At 46.2% G+C, this 27503-nt stretch overlaps 2 protein-coding genes across 2 annotated transcripts; both read right to left on the reverse strand.

Moving 5' to 3' along the window:
* Positions 1-1707: 1707 nt before the first annotated feature.
* LOC135312467 (uncharacterized protein C12orf50 homolog) lies at positions 1708-14005 on the reverse strand. The gene is given in 11 exon segments (XM_064446517.1): positions 1708-1983; positions 4872-4963; positions 5954-6157; positions 7449-7568; positions 8683-8796; positions 8892-8969; positions 10137-10298; positions 11320-11350; positions 11352-11484; positions 12349-12438; positions 13962-14005. Coding segments are annotated over 11 exon segments (1344 nt in total).
* A 4502-nt stretch (positions 14006-18507) lies between these two features.
* LOC135312600 (uncharacterized protein C12orf50 homolog) lies at positions 18508-25946 on the reverse strand. Its single transcript, XM_064447733.1, has 10 exons — positions 25893-25946; positions 25141-25264; positions 23958-24119; positions 23036-23113; positions 22830-22943; positions 21534-21653; positions 20979-21182; positions 20313-20402; positions 19897-19988; positions 18508-18624 (listed from the first exon to the last, which is right to left on the reverse strand). Exons 1-10 carry the CDS (start codon positions 25944-25946, stop codon positions 18562-18564), a joined length of 1101 nt encoding a protein of 366 aa, XP_064303803.1. The 3' UTR covers positions 18508-18561.
* Positions 25947-27503: the final 1557 nt, after the last annotated feature.

Genomic DNA, 27503 nt, shown 5'->3' on the forward strand with positions numbered 1-27503 from the left:
ACTGACAGGCCTGTGTTACTGGGGTCATCACTGTGGCCCTCCCTGAAGATTAAGACAAAGTTTGCCAGCTTCCAGTCAACTGGGACCTCTCCAGGTTCCCAAAACGATTGAAAAATCATCAGGAGAGGTCTCACTATGACATCAGCCAGCTCTTTAAGTACCCTTGGATGAATCCCGTCAGGCCACATCGACTTATAGGGATGTAGCTGGAGCAGCAAGTCCCACACTGGTTTGGGATTCATTGGGATTTATCATTCCACAGTCATGGTTCCCTAGCCCAGGGCTCTGGGGGTCCCTGAGCCCACCATCGCTGTTGAAGACTGAAGTGAAGAAAGCATTAAACGTCTCTGCCTTGCCTATGTCCCTGCTTGTGAGGTGACCGTTCTCATCAAGCTACGGGCCAATGTTACTTCTGGCCTGACTTTTGCCATTGACATATTGAAAAAAGCCCTGCTTATTTTCCCTCACGGTACTGGCCAGAGTCAACCCTTATTGACCTTTGGCTGCACATATTTCCTGCCATGCCCTGTCCCCCGGTGCTGCCATGGGGGAGGAGGTAGAGGAAAATCAGGACTGAGGTTGAGCCTGGGAAGAGGGGGGGGGTGGCAGGAAGGGGTTTTGAGGTGCCGTTTTTTTTTCTCTTCGCCATGATCACTCTCATTTGATCGGCAACAAATAAGGCAAGTTCCCTGAGTGGAGGCTGGTTTGCCCGTGACAGTGAGGGGTGAGTGACCTCTTCCTGTCCTCAGCTCGAGCCACCTGTAGTCACATTGTCTCTCCCCTGGCCAGCTGAGGATGAGGGCAGCGCCAGAGCAGCTTTGGTGGGCAGCCAGCCTCCAGCCAGGGTCAACCCACCACAGACTCCCAGGCCGGACACCGAGGCCCAGAGCCCAGCTATCGCAAGGAGGCGGCTGCCCCGACGGCAGCAGCATCGGCCACAGCGAGGTCCCCGCAGCCAGGCCGGGGCAGGAACGACAGCCTGAGGAGCGGCCGCCCGGCCACGGGAACGGTACCACCAACGGGCAAGGGCCGCCGCCACGGCGATGGGCCGCGCCACCAGCCGGCCACCTCAGCCCGGCGCCAAGTACAGCTGGGACGGGACAGGAGCCGCCGCTGTGGGAAGCGGGGCCGGGGCCGGGGCCGGGGCCGGGGCCGGGGCCGGGGCCGGGGCCGGGGCCGGGGCCGGGCGGAGAGGCGGAGAGCGGCGGAGCCACCGCCTGGCCGAGGGCCGAGGGCTGCTGGCCGGAGAGAGGCGCCCCGCCCCGCCCCGCCCCGCCCCGCCCCGCCGTCCCCGGCGCACAGGTGCCTCGCGGGGCTCCTGCGGGAGGCGACGGACTCCATTTCCCGCCGCGCACGGCGGTGGCGGGGCGGCGCAGGCGCAGTTGCGGCTGGGCGCGGGGCCGGCGGCGGCAGGTGCCGTGTCTGTTCGTGACCGAGGTGAAGGAGGAGCCGCCGGCCAAGCGGGAGCGGCAGGTGGCCGGGCCGGGGCGGTGGCGGGGGGACCGAGGGACGGACTGACTGACGGACAGAGGGAGGGAGGCAGGGATTCAGGCAGGCGGGTCCGCCGTCTCCGCGGGGGAGCGGGGCGGGGCGGGGTGGGGTGACACTCCCCAAATGGTTGTTCCTTCATGGAGAAAAGCCCACCGGGGCTTACATCTGGAGGTGGGATCCGCTGTTTCTCCCGGATCACTTCTTTCTTTGTTCTTTTCAAGCGGAGAAGTGTTTATCGGGCAGCACCGATACAGAGGATGAAACGCCAGGGTGCTTTTGCCACCTTGCATTCCCCTGGTCTGTGCATTGCACTAACACGGTGCTATTGACCATCAGCTCCAAACCGAAAGCTGGGAGCAGCTCGTCACGGTGAAATTCTGTTGCCGTCGTAACCCAGGAAGACTCACCTCCAACTTTAGGAGCGCTGGACTGGCACCTGTCTGGTTTCCATGCACTGCGTAAGGTGGAAGGCAAAGCCATCTCTAAATGCTCCTCAGGAATGGAAAAGAGGGAGAGAGTTTGCAGATAGATTGCCTTTGTTTTGTTGCTTTAGAGCATTTTCCAAAGTGTTGTGCCCTGAAGAAACGAGGGTGTCTCTCGATAGCGTTAGAAATCAGCAATGTGAGGTATAACGCTGGACTTAGGGAGGGCAGCTGTGAGGAGCAAGAACCCATACGAGAACCTGGTAGTAACGCAGCCATTGTGAGGGTTTAAAGCGCCTGTCTTCTTTTCAGCCACTTAAAATTCGGGCAACTGAAACTAGAGCTGGGAAGGCATTTGAGGCAGACACATACAGTGCAATTCCTACTGGAGAGGTGGTCGTGACCTGCTGTTCATGTACAGTTTTAGGCTGATGTTCAGTACCTAATTTATGAATTGAAATGGATATAAAATCTCTGTAGTGACAAATGAGAATTCACGCCTTGCCTTTTGTGTAGCTGGTTTCAGTACTCTGCAGGGCATGGTTACCTCAGTCAACTGGTAGGTTTATCCCTCTGGAAGCTCTAGGGCAAGGCTATCTCGGGGCCAGGGTGGAATGAACACCCAACAAGTGAGCCAAAGAAAGCTATAAATGACACTTGTATCTCAGGTCTGGTTTTCAAGTACTGTTAGTTTAAACCAGCGTGGGGGATGTGTCATGCAGCGAGTCTGTGACAACTCAGAAATGCAATCTTTATGTCCTCAATGCACGAAAGGTTGAATATCCTCCATTTCTTTGTCTCCTCTTTGGAGCCTTAATGACAGAGAGAACCAGGCAGAAGGGGATTAAGAAATATCTGGAAAACATGTGCATATTTTTTTGGTTTTGTGAATCTTGGTGCCTTTGCAGCTGTGACAGGGAAATCATAAAGAAGGATGTGATCACACAGAGCACTGAATTCTTCCATTCCTCTGATCTCACTAAAGAGTAGTTAACACCTCACAGGGACTATGAATATCTCACTGAGGCCAACCGTCAACCTGGCAGTGCCACGTCCACCGCTAAACTGTGTCCCTAAGCTCCGCATCAGCCTCCAGGGATGGTAACACAACCACGTCCCTAGGCGGCCTCTTCCAGTGCCTGGCAACTCTTTTGGTGAAGAAGTTTTTCCCCATTCCCAATCTAAACCTCCCTGGTGTAACTTGAGGCTGTTTCCTCTTGTACTCATTTCACTTGGTTAGTTTGAGGTGCAGAGTTTTCTGGCAGTCCCTTTAAAGTTGAAGGGTGATTTCAAGAAAGGCATGCTTTTATGCTTGTCAATTCCATGCAGTCAAAGCTCAGTGGAATTTATTTGAACTAATTAACAGTCCTGTTACAAGCCAGAGAAATGATGTCGATAAAATACCATAAATATATCCTTATTTTCACTACGTACATTTGCTGTGAACTTAAGAAGATACAAACACTATTTTTAAACACAAATTTCCATTTTTGTTACTTTCTAAACGTTACACTGTACTTCCTACACCTTCTTTTGGCAATCTGCAATTTTAACATATTTGGTCTCCAGTTGACAACATCCTTCTTTCAGTTTAGATTTTCCTTGGAAATTGACGCACTCGCTTCATCTCTTTCTCCTGTCTACGTATCGTTCTCCTTTTCTATTCACTTGCCTGTCTTCTTGGCTCTGCGGTCAAAAGAGATACACACAACATTTGGTGCATAATTAATTGGAGTGAAGCGATATGCTCTTTCAGAAACATTTCAAGAAACAAACTTTGTTCAACACTTGTAAGAGCAAGAGAAATACAAACTTCCATCCCAGTACCATTCACCATGTTCCACAATGTTCCATTCAAGTATTTTAGAGGAAAAACCTTCCCAAGCAGATGGCTGAGGCCCACGTGTTCATTGTGCAACGACACCAACCACGGCAGCAAGCCTGGTGAGGGAGTACGGAAGGTGTTTGAGGTGCTTTGCACCTGCGTGGTGCCTCAGCAGGATTTGCGTCTCAGACTGGAGTCAGCACGGCCTAATGCTGAGCGTGGCACTGCCCTGGGTAAGCTCCTAGGAATGCTGACGGCTGGGCCATCGGCAGGGCTTTGCAGCACCAAATCACAAAGTTGCGCACTTCTGACCCACCCGCTTTGGACTAATCCCCTGGAGCGGGCTTGTATTCTCCAACAACCAGCGAGACCACTCAGAAAAAGCATTACTGACCATCTTCTCTTCTGAGCAAGGGCGGTGCTCAGCAGGGTTCAAAGTTACCTCGTTTCCCTTTCAGGGAAGCACTTTCCTAGCAAGCTAGAAGGCTGAGCCTGCACGAAGTAAGAGGACGCTCTGCTAGTCCGTATTCCGAACTGTGCAACTGCAGAGCAAAGTGCCTGCTGCGGCCGTGGAAATGTCACAATGAAGCACAGGCTGCAGCCTAAAGGTTTGGCCCTTCATCCGAATGAGACGCAACAGAGGTTCTAATCTCCACTTTCAAGAGCACTGTGACATGTATCAGTGGTCCTTGGGGTATCTTGTGAATGTTTTGTAGCCTGAGCCCTTTATGAATTTGCCCCTCCGCTGACCATCGTTCAGCCATTGCAGGTGCCTCACGAGCAATCAAAGAGACAACATGTCACACTCATCTAGTCTCCACTGTGCTTTGCCCAGTGCTACAAGCCAAAACCCACTCCTGGTGGCTCCTCACTTTAAAGGCAGGTACGCATTTTGCTCTCCTATCAGTAACATGGGGAACCATTAGAAATCACGGGTCAGTTATACAGGCAAATTCCGTGTCTGCAAACAGACAAAACTAGTAACTGATCTTTCAGACTCCTCAGCGTTGCTTAGAATCTTGTGGGTTTTGGTTGGGGAAGGTTTAAGAGCCGTTTTACATTTTCTAGGTGGGGAGAGACCTGTCACTTCTACTGAAGAGCCTGAATTGTAACAACTTCTATCACACAGTTACCTGAATGGTTGTTTTGAACGTGGAGAACGTTTTTGCTTGTGGATTTCTTTTCCTCCAAGGTGGTGCATTATGAGGTCCTGAAGTGTATTTGTCTATAGAAGAAACATACACGTTGTTTCTTAACGTCAGGTACAATTTCAGGAAAGACTCTCTTAGCCTGATACGTGAATTCAATATTACATTAGCTGAAGCATCAAGGAATGCATCTGCAGAATATGAGCTAGTGTTAAATCCAGACTTTTCCCCCGGTGCTTTAAAGACCATTTGTAACCTTAAGGCAATCTGCTTTTATTTTTTTCTCCATATTATGTTACTTAAGTAAGTAATAATCACTGTTTCCAATACCCTGGTTTGCTTTTAATGCCAGCATAATCCCATTCATTCAAATAATGAGTTGCAGAATAAGCCTAAATTACCGCAGTTGTCCGTTTGGGTCCAACATCTTCTGTTTGTGTCAGGCTGATTCTTTTGTTTGGAGCATTTCCCACCATCTGGCTCAGGTACTGCTGAAAGGAAAGGCAGCCAAAATGGTAATGGTCATTCTTATGTCAAAAAACTGCTGAGCCCACTTTTGTTTCTTTAAACGCTGTGTCCTTTCTCAACCTGGCAATTTGATGTGGTGTATTCTTCACAGTAAGAACGTTCTCTCTGTAATCTCTCTACCAATCTGCCCACATTTAATCAAAGCAAACGTTCAAAGGAAAAAGAACAAACCCACAACTATTTGTCCCAAAGATGAAGCAGTGATGTTGGGATTCATTTCACTTAACTTTACTCATCTGAAAGCAGGGGTTCCTCTCTCTGAAGGAGGTTCCTTTAACTGGAAATTAAGACAGGGAGGCCCCTCGAGATGGAGATTCAACCCAGCGTGAGAGTGATGACTGAAACCCGTGAGATGAAACCACTTTCTTAGAGTGGAAATGTAAAAATACGGTTACGTCTGAAGCAGATTGCCAGAAAGACAGACACACAACTCAGAATCCTACCTGTGAGGTTCCTGTTGTATTTATCAACACGCAGCACAATACAGACAGGTATATTTGAGGCATTTTAACAATCCTCCGGTTTGAGCTGGAACCCACCTGTACATCCATTGAACTTTGCTTCTTGGGTGACGGTGACAGTACGGTAGACTACATATGCTGATCTTCGAGGTTGTGAAGGATTGAAATAAGTCTTTCTTCCAGTTTCTCTCGCACAAGGAACAGAAGAAGCAGCCTTGTCATCCTCACTTTGGCCCCTTTGTTGGTACCTTGGTTTGCGCTTGGGGTCTGGAGTGTGAATTCCTACAAGTGAAAAAACAAACTGAAACAAAAGTGTTGTGCTCAGTGTTACCCAGAATTTGACATATTGCAGGATGGTCGTTTACCAGCTCGGTGTGGTTTGTTGGTAAGGGATTAAAATAATATATGGTCATTTTTCAAAAGAAGCTGGCCAAATTTTCTTATCCAAAAAATGCCATGGTGTTTTGAAAACTTAATCTGCCACTTCATACAGAGGTCTTCTTTGGTGGAACAGGGTTCTATATGTTAATTATTCTGAAAGTATCATTCCTCAAAAGGAAAGAACAAGTGGCTGTATTTCCTGTGGCAGAGGATATGGAAAACTTCACTACAAACACAAAGACCAGGACTACTTTCAACTCCTACAATTTCTTTGACCGGTGCTGGCTCAGGATGCTTCTCATTATGAATTAGAAAATCTTCTCGAATACTCCATTTAGGCTTTACAGTATAAAGTTACAAACATTTCTTTAATCCACATAAACATTCATAATAACTTAGAATCAAAAGTTGCATGCAGTTTATGGGTGCGTCACAGGGGGAAGAAATCCTTTTCCAAAGTCAAAGAGTAACATCAAAACGGGAACCTAATGCAAATGGACTCCAAAGCACAGGGTGACAGCTTCTGAGCCTAAACTGCATGTCGTTACAAGAGAACTCAGTTAGCAACAAAACAGGAACCGTAATATGTTCCTGTGTACCTGTGCTTATTTCTCATCCCGTGCACATGAGGTATGCCTTGCCTCGGTCTCGGTTGTATCAGCTCAGCTGTGTGTTGTCCTGCAAGCTGAACAACAAAGCTGATGTGGCATAAAAACCAACTTTAACTTATAAAAGGATTTTTTTAAGCCTGAGGTGCTTCAGTGATACAGTTTAGAGCGTGGGCCCACCCATAGTTTCAACAGCTGACCTGGCATTGCTGACATGGTGACAAACTGCATTGCACTGAACGGCTGCAGAGTCAACCTTTCTGTTGTAACTTTACCTCCGATGCCAACATGCCTAGTGACTGATGGTATTGTACTAGCGACATGTCTTTTCTGTAACTCCACAGAACCATTTCTTTTCCAAAACTGAGCAGCAAAAAGAGCAATTTTAATCAGCAGAGAAGATTTATTTTTACTGTATTCCTAAAACAAGCAGAATCATAAACACTGCTTTTAATTGCTATAAATAATGGTGAAGCATGAGAGTCAGTAGCACCTAAAGAACAAAGAATGACTCTAATATGAAATGGTAAGGTTGAATGCCACATGATGCTCAGCAATGAGAAGTGGCTGTGAAAGTGCATTACCTCCATTTTCAAAGGATCTACGATATGTTCTGGGAACACCCTCTGTTGGTGCTCTCCTTCCCAAACTCTCTCCTCCTTTTCTGGTATTATGAAATTTTGTAGGACTTGTAGTACCATCACCTGGAAAGGCAATGCAACAGAAAGAACATGTTAGCTGCTTGTGTGTAGGCACAGGGACCCGCACTGCCTTTCCCCTCCTCCCACCTCAATGAGCCAGTGATGAGTTTAGTGCAGTGTCCTTCAGCCTCTCGTTATATATATTCTTCTTTCTCTTTTGTTAGTTCTTTGGACCCTGTCTATTGGTCCAAATACCTGGGTGTTGTGTAGCCTCTTGCTTTTCAGGAATGATCATAGTACTCAAATCTCTTTAACATAAAACTGTATTAAAAGGGTTTTATCCCTGAAGTTTACACTACTGTGAAAATAAACCGTAATTTTTGTTTCATTAAAAGTAGCAGGTCGTATTTCCACCCAGCAATTTTTGATGTCTGATCTAGCGATTCCTCTGGTGTTTTGTTGGAGTAAGAACCTCTCTCTCGCTCTCCCCCGCTCCCTTAAATGGAACTCTATTATTACGTATTCATTAAAAAAGCTAATACAGATTGTTTTCTGTCGTGCTGCTTGTTCAAGAATGAAGGAGAGACGATGTTAGGGGGCTAAATATTTATTAATTTGTATTCCTTTGATCTAATTCTGTTGGATAAAGACCAGCATTCAAAACAAAATGGAACTCTCTTGTTCTTACCTTTTCCAAATAAGACAGATTAAAGGGGCTATTCATTTACTCTAACTTGAGTTACCTAACAGCTTGATGTATCGCTATATTTTGTCATCTCGACACCCAAGAGAGCCAGCGGGGAGTGCGGAGCACCTCTTGGAAAGTGAATCATCTCCCCTTTCTTTGGCACTATCTTCTGCCACAATAAATAGCCCCGAGAGTGCCCGTCTCTCTCCACCTGCTCATCTGCACTGAGCCTAGATGAGAAATGTCAACTATGTTCCTGACCTCGGGGTGGTTAAAGCTGGACTAGATAAATCTGGATCATGAAGAAAAATGACGTGAAAGACCTATCATGTGTGTATCTTAGGGAGGCACACCTAGGGTTAATAGTCCATTTCTACCTTGTCCATCTACAAGCGATACAGGTACTCACCACATAAGCAGCACTCTCTCTATATACACTCACACATCCAAATAGATATGGGGAAGATGAAGAAGATGGAAAGCACTTGCCTTTCTGCAAGCCTCGCTCAGAAGCTTCCAAGGGTAGTAGCTCATCTTCCCGCATTGAAGACAGGGATTTTGTTGATTGGTGTTCGTGAGGGTACCAAATCCTGTAATATTCTCCTAAACATACCTGAGGATGGGGAAAAAAAAAAAAACCAAGTTAAGTAGATGGTCAGCACTGCTGTTTAGGAAAGAGTGACTCATTTCATATTTACCAGATTTATAGCATATTTCCCTTATTGCTCTTTCCTCTTCACTATCTGCAGCAGTCTTCGGCACACAGTCAGGAACATCTGTAGGAAACATTTTTCAGAGGTGACTAGGTAGCTATACAAAGACCTCCAATAATTCTGAATTATCATATAAGACAGCGAATTTCATTTGGGCACTTTGGGTTGTTTTTTATTCTTATTTTTTCATGACTGCAGCCTCTGCTTCTGGACAGAAAAGGGATTCCTTAATATCAGGTTATCCAAGTGCAACGCAATTCAGTTACAACAGCTATGAAGAAGGTCATGTGTGTTCATTTACAATAATTCAGAACCACCTTTAGAGCTCCTTTTCAGTGTAATTCTCCTTTTACACCCAAAAGGAAACCTTCTGCTTCAACGTGTGCCCAGGGTGTGCTTGTCACGAGACCTCTGCCCAATGTTACTCTTGCGTACGGTCTGCCGGCAGAGCTGCCGAAGGAAGTGCTCCTTCTCTGTGCCAGGTAAGGCTGCTGATATCAGCCCACCTGAAGGGCAGGGCAAAGGGAAGAGCAGCTTGGGGGTGCCTGAGAACTAGCACAGGAATTTGCAGAGTGCACGCGTGGGAGTAGCTCTTTCTCTGACTTTCCCTCCCTGGGAATGTACAATTCATTCCTTCCCCAGGATTCTCTTATCTCTGAGATACATTTGCTTCTTTAATTACAGTTAATTAAAAAGAAAAAATATATATACACAGATTCAGTAAAACTAGTGAAGAGATTTGCATGGATTCTCTTCACCAGACCTAAGAAGAACTCTCTGTAACAAAATGAGACTGCCAACAGCCTTTAGGAAAGGAGCTGACCCAGTTATTTCAGTTGAAGGCACAAATGGCCTTGTGTAAACAAAGCTGTGACTTCACCTTCAGTGATGAGTGTGTACAGCCCCTGTTCAAAAGTCTGTTTCCCAGAAAAGAAGTACCTCCTAAACTTGTAATTTAGTCCCCCAATTTGGAGACATTTTGAAGGGGAGTTGATGGCCGTCTCCAGTGTGGATCACATTTAAACTTTATTGAACGAAGAAGAGGTATGTGAATTATACCGCTCTTGGAACATACAGCCAGGCATTTCACAGGAGTTACAAACTAGGTTGCCTCACTCCCATCTGGGGACTACCAGTTGCAATATTTGGAAGATTAGCTGGAAACTCTTCCAAAAACTTGTCAAAAAACCCATTCTACTGCCTTGTAAAAGAAAGGAAAAGACTGCTTACCTTTCTCTCCCTCTTCATCGTCCTCTTCATCCTGTTTGTCGTTGAGGTTTATAATCAGTGGAGGGTGAATTGGTCTTAAAATATTCTCCTGACTTCTGAGTGCATCTTGACGATGGGCTGGATGCAGAATGCCTTCTTGGACACCCTGTTGCAACGGGGCATCTGCAGAAAAGAATGTTAAATTCATTTTATGAGGAGGGAACTGGAATATCAAATCCAGGTTCAGACCTAGCAGCTATAGTTTAGCAATACCTGGGCTGAAGTGAGTGCATGAGTCTAGGTGCCCACCTGTGGAACTATTTGAAACATGCTGAATAATAGGCAGGCCTCTATCACTCCCCATGGCATCAATTTGGAAGAATTTAGCAGTGCTAAGCACAGGATTACCCGTTTTTAGCTGGTAGACCTTTCTTATCCATCTCTTCCCCGAATCACAGCTCTCTCTACTAAGGACAAAACGTAGATGCTGAGAAAGAAGAGGAAGTTCATGAAGATCATTTACACTTAATTGGAAGAAAACTAGAAAAGGTATTCTTTTTCTTAGAAATATAGATCTACGGATAATGTTTACAGCCAAATGATTTTGGCACTGGGATAGCATTTCTGTTTAAGCCTGAAATATGGATTTAGAAGGATGAACTGGAAACCTGCACACCTGCACACGCAGCACTGGAATCGGAAGGTATCTACACCAGGGGTGATGACTCCGTGTAACATCTTGTGCTCTATCCACAGATACTGCTACCAGTGGCCCTGCCAACCTCTGCTACCACAACACGCACCGCTTTTCACTTCTCTTCAATGAGTGCCTGCCGACGGACCATTTGCACTACCAGAGAGATGTGGTCTAGCAAATACCCAAGCAAAGCAGCAGTTTTGCTCCACAGATCGGGGCAACCTGAACTCCCATTTGTGACTTTGTCTTTCACGTAGCTGACAGTTAGGAAGATCCATAACGTGACAGCTGTAAACTTTCATAGGGCAACCCTATTCAAACGCCAGTGCCGCTCCTTTCTTTGCCTTGGTCTTGCTGGGGCAGCAGAGCATCCCGGACTGATTTGCCACGGTACGTTTCCCAACCCTAATTTACATTATGTAAGCACTGGAGGGAAGCACTGGAAGGACGTTGCTGTGTATGGACTTACTCTAAGGAACAAACTGATGAGAGAATACTTGTACTCACTGTCAGTAGGTGGCAAAAACAGTCCATTGATAATGACGAGGTTTCCTGTGATGGAAGGCACAGGTGATCCTCGTGCAGCCCAAGGGTTGTGTTTCCCAGAAGCAGGAGATATTGCTGTTCTTTTGCTGCAGGAGAAAACGGTTTCCAGATTTTGTAAATAGAACCCTCGAAAGGGACTAAATGGATGAATACGCGGTGCACTACTCTCAGCATGTGACTAAGATTTTGTGGGACCACCTTCTGATATTTGAGGCTCTTAAAAGGTATCTCTAATTTTCTCTCAAGCTCCAGATATAACTCTAAAGTTATCTCCAGTTAGCTCAGTGGAGCTTTCATGATGTCAGGCTGTTCCTAGATAAAAATAGGAGTACATCAGTCTACTTACTGTAGTGTAGACTTTTCATGAGATGCTGGGAAGAAAACCAATCTGTTAGTCACTTAAATGACACGTGGCTGAGTTTCCCGTCCGGCACAGTTGGATTATCAGGTCAATCTCAAATGCAATCTGCCATGCAAGTCCAATCCAGAAAAATTCCCAACAAACACCAAACTGTCTGTGGACTTGTAGTCCTTGTACAGAGTTGCCAGTCCTCGATTGCAAAACAAGGGCACAAATCTGTCCATATCCTGTGTATGAACTACGTCCTGGCTGAGAGCTCTAAATGCCAGGTTGCCCGTTATTTCTTCATGAGTTTCTGAGTAGGTCTCTAAAGGAAGACAAAGCCACACTTGAAAACAGTTGAATGTTTGAAGGTAGGATCCACCCAGTTCCAGACTTCAGCAGCTGGCTCTGGGAGCAGCATCTCCAAAACGCACCGCTTTTGCACTCTAGTCAGTATCGCCCACGGTTTAGATGATCATGAGCTCTTCTGACCACTTCCCAAAACCAGGTATCTGATCTAGAGATGCAGCCATGACCCAGGCAGAGTGACAGATCAACTTCTAACTTGACATCCTAAACCTCCTTTTCAACGCAGATATGTCAGGAAATTCAATGATAAAAATGACTCTAAAATCTGCGGCATTTACCTGTGCGTAGGGGAAACAAAACTGGAAGTAGCTGTCACTCCCAGCTGTGCCCATCTTTGCCTCTCCTGCTTCTGCTCCACGCTCTTAGGACTGGAAGAACATACATGGAAATGGTAAAGCTACCGACATTCAGGCAAATCGTAAATTGGGTCTGCAGAACCTCAGCTCTGCTGCTTTTTTGAAATAAAACTCCAAGAGGCACAAAATTGCCCTTGAGTGAAGGAGCTCGTACCTTCTCCCTGCTCGGTGAACCCACGCAGGCAGTTGCTAGCCGGTATAGAATGTTACACTTCCACAGTTGCCAGACGCTGCTCCAGCTCGTGACATCAGCATGATGGTGCTGTGTGACCTGTCCAGCTTGAACATTGTCCTTTAGCTCCTTTGCTTCAGAGTAAAGTATGGACCAGGAAGAGCTACGAGGACATTGGAATGGCTGGAAGCCATCTAGTGTCCCCAGGAGCCTATCAGTTCGTAACTCAGGTGTCAGTGGATGGCCCGAAGACTAACTGCAAAGGAAAATCCTGCGTGCCTGACCACTGAGACTTTGGCACTGGAATGAAGTGATTTCTACAGGAAAGGCTTCACCGTAGTACAGAATGAAACCGCTCACTGGGATCAAGATGGGAGCACTTGCAACAGCTGAGAACAGTGAAATGACATGAAAAGGCACCCAGAGTTCTGTAACCCTACAACGGACTGGGGATACAGGGGAAGGAAAATTCAGGACAGCAGCCAAAGGTCATGAATGATGAACTGCCAGGGGGCAGGAGCAGCCCCAGGAAGAAAGCGTTGTCGCTGCCAAGAGCTGTCCAAACAGGGGCTCTTTGCAGCTGTATAGCTGTGCCTCAGTGAGGCATGGAAGAAGGCACGGTCAGGAGGAATCAACCCTGTATTGGGTGTGCGTGGCAAGGTTCTGGTTGTGGGAGGGGCTACAGGGGTGGCTTCTGTGAGAAGCTGCTAGAAGCTTCCCTCATGTCCAACAGAGCCAATGCCAGCTTGCTCCAAGACGGACCCGCTGCTGGCCAAAGCCAAGCCCATCAGGGATGGTGGTAGCGACCCTGGGACAGCGTATGTCAGAAGGGATGAACCTCTACGTGCAATTGCAGCCAGAGAGAGGAGCGAGAACATGAGAAAGAAGAAACTGTGAAATGCATGGCAGAGGTTTCCATAGGGCCTCCCCCACCCTTAAATGGGGGAAAGCGTTTGGCTGCCGTTTCAGCTCTGTCCCACTCTTTTCCTGCCAAGCGCATGCAGGTGTTCCCCCTGACACTGTGCTTGCTTGCCTCAGTGTAGGGAACAGTCATGGCAAGGAATGAGGCTGCTCCAGCATGACCGCACTGGGAGCTTGTATAAAATAATCTTGCACTCCCAGCTTGAGAGCCTTGTGGGAAAAAATATAATCTTCTCTCTCTTTATTTTTCTTTTTCTCATTTTGTTTTGTTTTGTGATTACAGGAATACCCGACCTCCTATTGAACTGTCTCCTCACATCAGTAACATTGGTTCCTATATAATTAAAAGAATAGGGCAATAGCAAGTATTCTTGCATCCATCCTGGTCCCTCAGATGAGTGGAATTGACAATGCAGGTCAATACCTCTGCAATTAAACCTACCTGTTCACCATTCCTGGATACATCCTATACAGGATGGTCAGCATGGTTGCACAGACAGACCCTCACCTTTCAAAAATGATCACAGAGAGATGTGACTGGTGTTTTGGGAACTGGATTGGAAATCTTAAACAGCATTGATGCTGAGGTGCTTACAAACAAACTGCTCATGATGACCAGTGACCTAAATGGATTAGAGCCCAAAATAATGTCTCTGTGGCTCTTAGTTGTTTCCAGGCCCAAATGTGGGCGCAATCAGTGGCAGCTACAATTATATGGGAGGGTGGGGGAGGCGTTCTACCCAGAGAAATTCCTAAAGTGGTCTTGGGAGAATGCAATTGACATTGAGAGACAGTTTCCATCCTGGTGGTATTTACTCGATTTTACTTCTGACCCCATTGACAGTAAATCCACAGCTTTTGTTTTGACAACACACAGTGCTTCGGTATACACCATATACCCAGTCATTGCGCTGGGGCTGAACCACAAGGGAGCCGTGCTCTGTCCATTGGAACATAGAGCATGGGCCCGACGAAGAGGGGACAGATGGGAAACCCTTGATGTTGCTGCATGTGTTGTGCAGGAACAACAAGGATTTATTTGTGAAAGTAATACTCTTAAAGCTCAAGACATCTCTTTGGACACAGAACAAAACATTTCCCATTTTGAAATGCATCCCAAGGACACCCCTGAAACTGTACTTGTATCTACTGGGAAGGATGCGCTTGTATGAGAACCCTTTGTGATTCTATACTTGTAGACAGCACCACTGTAGGTACTTATCATCAATCCAGTATTCCTGTTCGTAACTTTACTAACGTAATGGGGTGCGACTTTAATTATTCTGCTCCTGTCACATCCTACCAATTGCTACAATCTAACTACATATCGTATGGAGACTTGTTACCTACCCCCATTGGAATGAGTCTCACATTGGTGAGAAAAGTGTTGCAACCTGATGACCTGAACCAGTTGCTGCAAAGAATTGGGAACAACGGAAAAGGAACTCTAATTACTGTCCATCACGATGCAGAGGAGATACACCACGTCTTGGACAGAGGGAAGAAAGATGGAGAGAAACATTGGTGGGACACTCTTTTTGGATGGTCGCCAGCTGCCACAGGACCCTTTAACAAGATGCTTCATCCGTTTGTCGTGTTATCGATCCTTACCTTGGTATATCTGGTTTTAACGATCATATTGTATGTTAGACTGTGGACCATGGGAGAACGCCTAACTCCCCTATTAGCTGATAAGCCCCACACCAAGATCCCATGTGATGTCCCCAATGCCATCTAAATATGAAGCTTGAGTGACTCAAGTCACAGGGTGGATAATGCGGAATGATTACTAGGGGTGAGATTATTGAGGTTGAAATTACTGAGGCTAAAGTTATATCGACATTTCAGAAAAGTTAACTTGCTGAGTGGAATGCACCTGGCATGCTGGAAATCGGTTCAGGCATTGTCCCCTAAGCAGCACCGCCTGCACTCTTAGAGTTTGGGAACACTGAGGGAGCTCAGTGTCCCAATCAAAGGGAGATAACTGGAGGAGGGAGTGAAGTGAAGGCTTCATGGCCAAACTCATCCATAAATCACTGCAGATACAGTGGCTGGATGGAACCATGGAACCATGCCCAGACGTCATGCTCTGGGGTGAACTTTGCTCATTATAACCTCATTACAATACTAAAATACACACCTCCACCCCAAAGTTACCCACCACCAAGCTATGACCACCCTTCACTGAGCGTGCGCTCTGAAGTTCTCTTGGTCTATAACTTGAAATCGAAGCAAGGCATTTCTCACCAATCAATAATGAAAGTCTTTATGACTAGAGTCATGCAAGCTCCACCTACACATGAAATAGAATAAAAATGACCCCAAGAGAAGATCTCTGTGGAATAATTGTTGGAGGTGACTTAGAAATTAAACTTATGTTTTTAGAAAAGGTACAGCATTGAAGAAGCTGTCAGGGTGAAGTGCAGCTGATATGTGAGGAACCCATTCCACGGAAGTTCCCTAGTAGCTTTAGATGTTGGCATTGCCAGGAAAACTTGGCGTACTGACTCTAAGAGGAGTTGTCCAGAGGGTGGAGCGGTATGGAGGCATCGCGGCCAGGCTCTGTGATAAATGGGACCTTGAGTTACCATGGAGCTGGCACGCTGCATATTTGCTACCCTGGGCCAACAGTCCGTCATACTTTTGACAAAATGCTGTCCTTTTGGTGTACTTTGCTCATTATAATATCATTAGAATACCAAAACACACCTCCATCCCAAAAGTTACTGGCCTGTAAGGTGCGACCACCCCTCACTGAACTGAACATGGGCTTTGATTTTCTTCTAGTCTATGCTTTTAAAAGTACAGCGAGGAAATTCTACACCAATCATAATAAAGGTATGTATGACGAGAGTCACTCAAGCTCCACCTGAAACCACTCTGATGAGTGGTTACTTCTACAACCCTTAGAAGCTAAACCGTAGACCTAGTGTGAGACTAAGACTGGACTTAGCCGCACCTAGACTCCTCTTGGAGAAGGAGTTTAGAAAGAAAGGGGGTCCTGTCTGAACCTCGTGACTCAATGGTAGGGTCTCCCCCTAGCCACTCCTCAGACTCTTACCGTTAACGCAACAGATGTTAGGGAAGATACCATCGCAGAGTACTGGGATCAGTCAAGGGGCTGAACATCTCCCCCACAGGGACGCCTGTTGGGTAAGACTCGAGCACTTGGTTATACTGAGTGATTCCCCAGGAAATTCAGAGAGCAAGCTTCTTATTTTGTGGTGGGTTTTTTTGTTTTTGCAATTTATACTTGCACGTGCTTTGCAGACAGTGTATTTATCACCGGCAATGCGATAAGAACCTGTATTTATGTTGCTTCAATAAACCGTGCTATCAGTGAATCTGGCCGTGAAGCGTTATTGGGCATGACTGGTGATCGTCCTGTTAGCGAATCCCTTGCGGACTGACAGTGCTGACTTGGGTATCACACAGCATCTAGGCCCAGCTTCCCCCAGCCCCTCTGACGTCTGAGGATGAGCTGGATTGCAAGGGGGTTTATTTTCTGCCTAATTTCTTCATCTGTTAATGCAAGAACTGCGTAAGGTGGAAGGCCATCTCTAAATACTACTCAAGACTGGAAAAGAGGGGGAGAGTTTGCAGATAGACTGCCTTTGTTCTGTTGCCTTAGAGCATTTTCCAAAGTGTTGTGCCCTGAAGAAACGGGTGTCTCTCGATAGCGTTAGAAATCAGTGATGTGAGGTATGGAGCAAGTCCAGCAGAGAGCTACCAAGATGATCAGGGGACTGGAGCATTTCCCTTACGAGGAAAGGCTGAGAGACTTGGGTTTCTTCAGCCTGGGCAAGAGAGGAGGGAGGCGGGATTTCATCAAAACCTATAAATATCTGAAGGGTGGGTGTCAGGAGGATGGGACTGGACACTTTCCAGTGGTGCCCGATGACAGGACATGGGGCAACGGGCACAAGTTTTGGAAGACAGGAAGTTCCACTTAAAGATGAGAAAAAACTTCTTTTCTGTGAGGGTGACAGAGCAGTGGCACAGGCTGCCCAGGGAGGTTGTGGAGCCTCCTTCCCTGGACACATTCAACGCCCACCTGGACACAGTCCTGTTCCCCCTGCTCTAGCTGTCCCTGCTCAATCACGGGGGTTGGACGAGATGATCTCCAGATGTGCCTTCCAACCCCTACCGTTCTGTGATTCTGTGATAACACTGGACTCAGGGAGGCCAGCTGAGAGGAGCAAGAATCTAGCACTGCCAACTCCACTGCTAAGCCATGTCCCTCAGCTCTGTCTCTGCACATCTCTGAAATACCTCCAGGGATGGTAACACAACCACATCCCTGGGTGGCCTCTTCCAGTGCCTGGCAGCTCTTTTGGTGAAGAAATTTTTCCTCATTCCCCATCTAAACCTCCCCTGGTGGAACCTGAGGCTGTTTCCTCTTGTCCTCCTTTCACTTGCTACTTGGGAGGAGGGACCGACACCCACCTGGCTACAACCTCCTTGCTGGTCATTGTGGAGAGCGGTAAGGTCTCCCCTGCGCCTCCGTTTCTCCAGGCTAAACAAGCCCCGTTCCCTCAGGTGCAGCACGGCACAGCCCGCGCCTGCTCAGGCTACCCGTGTTGTGGAACAGGCGCTCCTCCACGCGCAGGGTGCAGCCGGTCATGGGGCCGGGGGTGGGCATCGGGGAGTGGAAGATGTTTGGTTGGTTTGAGGTGCAGAGTTTTCTGGTTAAAGTTGAAGGGTGATTTCAAGAAAGGCACGCTTTTATGCTTGTCAATTCCATGCAGTCAAAGCTCAGTGGAATTTATTTGAACAAATTAACAGTCTTGTTACAAGCCAGAGAAATGATGTCAATAAAATACCATAAATATATCCTTATTTTCACTACGTACATTTGCTGTGAACTTAAGAAGATACAAACGCTATTTTTAAACACAAATTTCCATTTTTGTTACTTTCTAAACGTTACACTGTACTTCCTACACCTTCTTTTGGCAATCTGCAATTTTAACATATTTGGTCTCCAGTTGACAACATCCTTCTTTCAGTTTAGATTTTCCTTGGAAATTGACGCACTCGCTTCATCTCTTTCTCCTGTCTACGTATCGTTCTCCTTTTCTATTCGCTTGCCTGTCTTCTTGGCTCTGCGGTCAAAAGAGATACACACAACATTTGGTGCATAATTAATTGGAGTGAAGCGATATGCTCTTTCAGAAACATTTCAAGAAACAAACTTTGTTCAACACTTGTAAGAGCAAGAGAAATACAAACTTCCATCCCAGTACCATTCACCATGTTCCACAATGTTCCATTCAAGTATTTTAGAGGAAAAACCTTCCCAAGCAGATGGCTGAGGCCCACGTGTTCATTGCGCAACGACACCAACCACGGCAGCAAGCCTGGTGAGGGAGTACGGAAGGTGTTTGAGGTGCTTTGCACCTGCGTGGTGCCTCAGCAGGATTTGCGTCTCAGACTGGAGTCAGCACGGCCTAATGCTGAGCGTGGCACTGCCCTGGGTAAGCTCCTAGGAATGCTGACGGCTGGGCCATCGGCAGGGCTTTGCAGCACCAAATCACAAAGTTGCGCACTTCTGACCCACCCGCTTTGGACTAATCCCCTGGAGCGGGCTTGTATTCTCCAACAACCAGCGAGACCACTCAGAAAAAGCGTTACTGACCATCTTCTCTTCTGAGCAAGGGCGGTGCTCAGCAGGGTTCAAAGTTACCTCGTTTCCCTTTCAGGGAAGCACTTTCCTAGCAAGCTAGAAGGCTGAGCCTGCACGAACTAAGAGGACGCTCGGCTAGTCCGTATTCCGAACTGTGCAACTGCAGAGCAAAGTGCCTGCTGCGGCCGTGGAAATGTCACAATGAAGCACAGGCTGCAGCCTAAAGGTTTGGCCCTTCATCCGAATGAGACGCAACAGAGGTTCTAATCTCCGCTTTCAAGAGCACTGTGACATGTATCAGTGGTCCTTGGGGTATCTTGTGAATGTTTTGTAGCCTGAGCCCTTTATGAATTTGCCCCTCCGCTGACCATCGTTCAGCCATTGCAGGTGCCTCACGAGCAATCAAAGAGACAACATGTCACACTCATCTAGTCTCCACTGTGCTTTGCCCAGTGCTACAAGCCAAAACCCACTCCTGGTGGCTCCTCACTTTAAAGGCAGGTACGCATTTTGCTCTCCTATCAGTAACATGGGGAACCATTAGAAATCACGGGTCAGTTATACAGGCAAATTCCGTGTCTGCAAACAGACAAAACTAGTAACTGATCTTTCAGACTCCTCAGCGTTGCTTAGAATCTTGTGGGTTTTGGTTGGGGAAGGTTTAAGAGCCGTTTTACATTTTCTAGGTGGGGAGAGACCTGTCACTTCTACTGAAGAGCCTGAATTGTAACAACTTCTATCACACAGTTACCTGAATGGTTGTTTTGAACGTGGAGAACGTTTTTGCTTGTGGATTTCTTTTCCTCCAAGGTGGTGCATTATGAGGTCCTGAAGTGTATTTGTCTATAGAAGAAACATACACGTTGTTTCTTAACGTCAGGTACAATTTCAGGAAAGACTCTCTTAGCCTGATACGTGAATTCAATATTACATTAGCTGAAGCATCAAGGAATGCATCTGCAGAATATGAGCTAGTGTTAAATCCAGACTTTTCCCCCGGTGCTTTAAAGACCATTTGTAACCTTAAGGCAATCTGCTTTTATTTTTTTCTCCATATTATGTTACTTAAGTAAGTAATAATCACTGTTTCCAATACCCTGGTTTGCTTTTAATGCCAGCATAATCCCATTCATTCAAATAATGAGTTGCAGAATAAGCCTAAATTACCGCAGTTGTCCGTTTGGGTCCAACATCTTCTGTTTGTGTCAGGCTGATTCTTTTGTTTGGAGCATTTCCCACCATCTGGCTCAGGTACTGCTGAAAGGAAAGGCAGCCAAAATGGTAATGGTCATTCTTATGTCAAAAAACTGCTGAGCCCACTTTTGTTTCTTTAAACGCTGTGTCCTTTCTCAACCTGGCAATTTGATGTGGTGTATTCTTCACAGTAAGAACGTTCTCTCTGTAATCTCTCTACCAATCTGCCCACATTTAATCAAAGCAAACGTTCAAAGGAAAAAGAACAAACCCACAACTATTTGTCCCAAAGATGAAGCAGTGATGTTGGGATTCATTTCACTTAACTTTACTCATCTGAAAGCAGGGGTTCCTCTCTCTGAAGGAGGTTCCTTTAACTGGAAATTAAGACAGGGAGGCCCCTCGAGATGGAGATTCAACCCAGCGTGAGAGTGATGACTGAAACCCGTGAGATGAAACCACTTTCTTAGAGTGGAAATGTAAAAATACGGTTACGTCTGAAGCAGATTGCCAGAAAGACAGACACACAACTCAGAATCCTACCTGTGAGGTTCCTGTTGTATTTATCAACACGCAGCACAATACAGACAGGTATATTTGAGGCATTTTAACAATCCTCCGGTTTGAGCTGGAACCCACCTGTACATCCATTGAACTTTGCTTCTTGGGTGACGGTGACAGTACGGTAGACTACATATGCTGATCTTCGAGGTTGTGAAGGATTGAAATAAGTCTTTCTTCCAGTTTCTCTCGCACAAGGAACAGAAGAAGCAGCCTTGTCATCCTCACTTTGGCCCCTTTGTTGGTACCTTGGTTTGCGCTTGGGGTCTGGAGTGTGAATTCCTACAAGTGAAAAAACAAACTGAAACAAAAGTGTTGTGCTCAGTGTTACCCAGAATTTGACATATTGCAGGAGGCTGGAGGCTGGGGATTCAGCCTTCCTATTGTAGCTTTACCTCCAATGTCAACATGCCTAGTGACTATTGGTATTAAACTATCGACACGTCATTTCTCTAACTCCACAGAACCATTTCTTTTCCAAAACTAAACAGGGAAAAAAAGCAATCGTAACCAGCACCTAAAGAACAAAGAATGACTCTAATATGAAATGGTGAAGCTGAATGCATGCATATTCAGTGATTTTATTTACCACAGGATGCTCAGCAACGAGAAGTGGCTGTGAAAGTGCATTACCTCCATTTTCAAAGGATCTACGATATGTTCTGGGAACACCCTCTGTTGGTGCTCTCCTTCCCAAACTCTCTCCTCCTCTTCTGGTATTATGAAATTTTGTAGGACTTGTAGTACCATCACCTGGAAAGGCAATGCAACAGAAAGAACATGTTAGCTGCTTGTGCCTTTCCCCTCCTCCCACCTCAATGAGCCAGTGATGAGTTTAGTGCAGTGTCCTTCAGCCTCTCGTTATATATATTCTTCTTTCTCTTTTGTTAGTTCTTTGGACCCTGTCTATTGGTCCAGATACCTGGGTGTTGTGCACCCTCTTGCTTTTCAGGAATGATCATAGTACTCAAATCTCTTTAACATAAAACTGTATTAAAAGGGTTTTATCCCTGAAGTTTACACTACTGTGAAAATAAACCGTAATTTTTGTTTCATTAAAAGTAGCAGGTCGTATTTCCACCCAGCAATTTTTGATGTCTGATCTAGCGATTCCTCTGGTGTTTTGTTGGAGTAAGAACCTCTCTCTCGCTCTCCCCCGCTCCCTTAAATGGAACTCTATTATTACGTATTCATTAAAAAAGCTAATACAGATTGTTTTCTGTTGTGCCGCTTGTTCAAGAATGAAGGAGAGACGATGTTAGGGGGCTAAATATTTATTAATTTGTATTCCTTTGATCTAATTCTGTTGGATAAAGACCAGCATTCAAAACAAAATGGAACTCTCTTGTTCTTACCTTTTCCAAATAAGACAGATTAAAGGGGCTATTCATTTACTCTAACTTGAGTTACCTAACAGCTTGATGTATCGCTATATTTTGTCATCTCGACACCCAAGAGAGCCAGCGGGGAGTGCGGAGCACCTCTTGGAAAGTGAATCATCTCCCCTTTCTTTGGCACTATCTTCTGCCACAATAAATAGCCCCGAGAGTGCCCGTCTCTCTCCACCTGCTCATCTGCACTGAGCCTAGATGAGAAATGTCAACTATGTTCCTGACCTCGGGGTGGTTAAAGCTGGACTAGATAAATCTGGATCATGAAGAAAAATGACGTGAAAGACCTATCATGTGTGTATCTCAGGAAACCTCAAATGTGGCACTATATATAGAGAGAGACACATGCAAACATACAGATATAGAGACACATGCATACGTATAGATATGGGGAAAAATAATGAAGTATTTTTATGCTGTTTGTAATATGGTTTTATTGTCCCTAAATTAAAAAAGAGGGGAAAACTGTCATAGTTTCTCCTTCTAGCAGTAATTTAAAAAGTGACAAACATTGTCCAAGAAGAGGAAGGGTACTTGCCTTTCTGCAAGCCTCGCTCGGAAGCTTCCAAGGGTAGTAGCTCATTTTCCCGAGGTGAATACATGGATTTTGTTGATTGGTGTTCGTGAGGGTACCGAATCCTGTAATACTCTCCTAAACATACCCGAGGAAGCAGAAAAAAAAAACCAAGTTAAGTAGATGGTCAGCACTGCTGTTTAGGAAAGAGTGACTCATTTCATACTTACCAGACTTATAGCATATTTCCTTTATTGCTCTTTCCTCTTCACTATCTGCAGCAGTCTTCGGCACCCATTCAGCAACATCTGTAGGATATATTTTTAAAAGTTGACTAGGTAGCTATACAAAGTCCTCCAACAGGAGACTCTTATTCTGGCCAGAAAAGGGATTCCTTAATATCAGGTATTTCCAAGTGCAATGAATTGCAGTTACAACAGCTATGAAGAAGGCCATGTGTGATGATTTACAATGATTCAACACCTCCTTCAGAGCTCCCTTAACAGTGTAATTCTCCTTTTGCACCCAAAAGGAAACCTTCTGCTTCAACGTGTGCCCAGTGAGTGGTTGTCACGAGACCTCTGCCCAATGTTACTCTCACGTAACGTCTGCCGGCAGAACTGCCGAAGAAGTGCTCCTTCCCTGTGCTAGTGAAGAGATTTGCATGGATTCTCTTCACCAGACCTAAGAAGAACTCTCTGTAACAAAACGAGACTGCCAACAGCCTTTAGGAAAGGAGCTGACCCAGTTATTTCAGTTGAAGGCACACAATGGTCTTTTGTAAACAAAGCTGTGACTTCACCTTCAGTGATGAGTGTGTACAGCCCCTGTTCAAAAGTCTGTTTCCCAGAAAAGAAGTACCTCCTAAACTTGTAATTTAGTCCCCCAATTTGGAGACATTTTGAAGGGGAGTTGATGGCCGTCTCCAGTGTGGATCACATTTAAACTTTATTGAACGAAGAAGAGGTATGTGAATTATACCGCTCTTGGAACATACAGCCAGGCATTTCACAGGAGTTACAAACTAGGTTGCCTCACTCCCATCTGGGGACTACCAGTTGCAATATTTGGAAGATTAGCTGGAAACTCTTCCAAAAACTTGTCAAAAAACCCATTCTACTGCCTTGTAAAAGAAAGGAAAAGACTGCTTACCTTTCTCTCCCTCTTCATCGTCCTCTTCATCCTGTTTGTCGTTGAGGTTTATAATCAGTGGAGGGTGAATTGGTCTTAAAATATTCTCCTGACTTCTGAGTGCATCTTGACGATGGGCTGGATGCAGAATGCCTTCTTGGACACCCTGTTGCAACGGGGCATCTGCAGAAAAGAATGTTAAATTCATTTTATGAGGAGGGAACTGGAATATCAAATCCAGGTTCAGACCTAGCAGCTATAGTTTAGCAATACCTGGGCTGAAGTGAGTGCATGAGTCTAGGTGCCCACCTGTGGAACTATTTGAAACATGCTGAATAATAGGCAGGCCTCTATCACTCCCCATGGCATCAATTTGGAAGAATTTAGCAGTGCTAAGCACAGGATTACCCGTTTTTAGCTGGTAGACCTTTCTTATCCATCTCTTCCCCGAATCACAGCTCTCTCTACTAAGGACAAAACGTAGATGCTGAGAAAGAAGAGGAAGTTCATGAAGATCATTTACACTTAATTGGAAGAAAACTAGAAAAGGTATTCTTTTTCTTAGAAATATAGATCTACGGATAATGTTTACAGCCAAATGATTTTGGCACTGGGATAGCATTTCTGTTTAAGCCTGAAATATGGATTTAGAAGGATGAACTGGAAACCTGCACACCTGCACACGCAGCACTGGAATCGGAAGGTATCTACACCAGGGGTGATGACTCCGTGTAACATCTTGTGCTCTATCCACAGATACTGCTACCAGTGGCCCTGCCAACCTCTGCTACCACAACACGCACCGCTTTTCACTTCTCTTCAATGAGTGCCTGCCGACGGACCATTTGCACTACCAGAGAGATGTGGTCTAGCAAATACCCAAGCAAAGCAGCAGTTTTGCTCCACAGATCGGGGCAACCTGAACTCCCATTTGTGACTTTGTCTTTCACGTAGCTGACAGTTAGGAAGATCCATAACGTGACAGCTGTAAACTTTCATAGGGCAACCCTATTCAAACGCCAGTGCCGCTCCTTTCTTTGCCTTGGTCTTGCTGGGGCAGCAGATCATCCCGGACTGATTTGCCACAGTACGTTTCCCAACCCTAATTTACATTATGTAAGCACTGGAGGGAAGCACTGGAAGGACGTTGCTGTGTATGGACTTACTCTAAGGAACAAACTGATGAGAGAATACTTGTACTCACTGTCAGTAGGTGGCAAAAACAGTCCATTGATATTACGAGGTTTCCTGTGATGGAAGGCACAGGTGATCCTCACGCAGCCCAAGGGTTGTGTTTCCCAGAAGCAGGAGATGTTGCTGTTCTTTTGCTGCAGGAGAAAACAGTTTCCAGATTTTGTAAATAGAACCCTCGAAAGGGACTAAATGGATGAATACACGGTGCACTACTCTCAGCATGTGACTAAGATGTTGTGGGACCACCTTCTGATATTTGAGGCTCTTAAAAGGTATCTCTAATTTTCTCTCAAGCTCCAGATATAACTCTAAAGTTATCTCCAGTTAGCTCAGTGGAGCTTTCATGATGTCAGGCTGTTCCTAGATAAAAATAGGAGTACATCAGTCTACTTACTGTAGTGTAGACTTTTCATGAGATGCTGGGAAGAAAACCAATCTGTTAGTCACTTAAATGACACGTGGCTGAGTTTCCCGTCCGGCACAGTTGGATTATCAGGTCAATCTCAAATGCAATCTGCCATGCAAGTCCAATCCAGAAAAAATTCCCAACAAACACCAAACTGTCTGTGGACTTGTAGTCCTTGTACAGAGTTGCCAGTACTCGATTGCAAAACAAGGGCACAAATCTGTCCATATCCTGTGTATGAACTACGTCCTGGCTGAGAGCTCTAAATGCCAGGTTGCCCGTTATTTCTTCATGAATTTCTGAGTAACTCTCTAAAGGAAGACAAAGCCACACTTGAAAACAGTTGAATGTTTTACCTGTGTGTAGGGGAAACACAACTGGAAGTAGCTGTCGCTCCCAGCTGTGCTCATCTTTGCCTCTCCTACTTCTGCTCCACGCTCTTAGGACTGGAAGAACATACGTGGAAATGGTGAAGGTACCGACATTCAGGCAAGTTGTTATCTTTACCTGAAATCAGCAGCTTCCCTTCAAAAATTGGGCCTGCAGAACCTCAGCTCTGCTGCTTTTTTGAAACAAAACTCTGAGAGGCAGCAAAAATGCCCTTGGGCGAAGGAGCTGTTACCTTCTCCAGGCTTCTGAACCCACGAAGGCAGTTGCTAACCGGTATAGAATGTTACACTTCCACAGTTGCCAGACACTCCTCCAGCTCGTGACATCAGCATGATGGTGCTGTGTGACCTGTCCAGCTTGAACATCGTCCCTTAGCTCCTTTGCTTATGAGTAAAGTATGGAAAATCGGACCGTTTCAAAGAGTCTCCCCTTCTGGTGTTTCCTGAACGTAAAACGGAACAAACCCATTTGGCAGGCCTTAAGGAACACCCTCCTCCTTGCGGCAGGAACTGTGGTCTTAAGCACACATCTTTGATACCACCCAGGAAAACCTCATCCTTTGACTCCTTTTTAACCAAAATCCTGTGCCCAGTGTTTTTCTCACTGTACCTCTTTCTTTGGATTCAGAAACTTGCTGCTTCCCACTAGGACCCTGTCAGCTGTCAACTGCTTACATTGTCACGGTTCCTGTTGGGGCAGGAGCAGCCCCACAAAGAAAGTGTTAACGCTGCCAAGAGCTGTCCCAACAGGGGCTCTTTGCAGCTGTATAGCTGTGCCTCAGTGAGGCACAGACGAAGGTACGATCAGAAAGAGTCAACCCTCTTTTGGGTTTGCGTGGCAAGGTTTTGGTTGTGGGAGGGGCTACAGGGGTGGCTTCTGTGAGAAGCTGCTAGGAGCCTCCCTCATGCCCAACAGAGCCAATGCCAGCTTGCTCCAAGACAGACCTGCTGCTGGCCACGCTGAGCCCATCAGGGATGGTGGTAGCGCTCCTGGGACAGCATATGTCAGAAGGGGAAAAAAACCCCGTGTGCAACAGTTCTCAGAGAGAAGAGTGAGACTATGGGATAGAATCAACTATTCAGACACCCAGGTCAGTGAAGGAGGAGGGTGAGGAGGTGCTCTGGATGCTGGAGAAGAGATTCCCCTGTAGCCTGTGGTGAAGGCCATGATGAGGCAGGCTGTCCTCCTGCAGCACATGGAGGTCCCCAAGCCGGAGCATATGGCTGTGCCCGAAGGAGGCTATAAGCCTGTGAAGGACCCCGCACCAGAGCAGGCTCCTGGCAGGACCTGCGGCCCCATGGAGAGAGGAGCCCCCGCTGGACCAGGTTTGCTGGCAGGACTTGTGAGCCCATCGGGGGGAATCCACGCTGGAGCAGCCTGATCCTGAAGGACTGCATCCCATGAAAGGGACCCATGCTGGAGCAGTTTGTGAAGAACTGTAGACCGTGAGAAGCCTCCACATTGGAGAAGATCACGGAGGACTGTCTCCCATGAGAGGGACACCATGCTGGAGCAGGGGAAGAGCATGAGGAGGAGATGAGGTCTCCCCTTAGCCTCCTCTCCTCCAGACTGAATAA

This window comes from Phalacrocorax carbo, chromosome 1 (genome assembly GCF_963921805.1).
Source record: "Phalacrocorax carbo chromosome 1, bPhaCar2.1, whole genome shotgun sequence".
Lineage (NCBI taxonomy): Eukaryota > Metazoa > Chordata > Aves > Suliformes > Phalacrocoracidae > Phalacrocorax > Phalacrocorax carbo.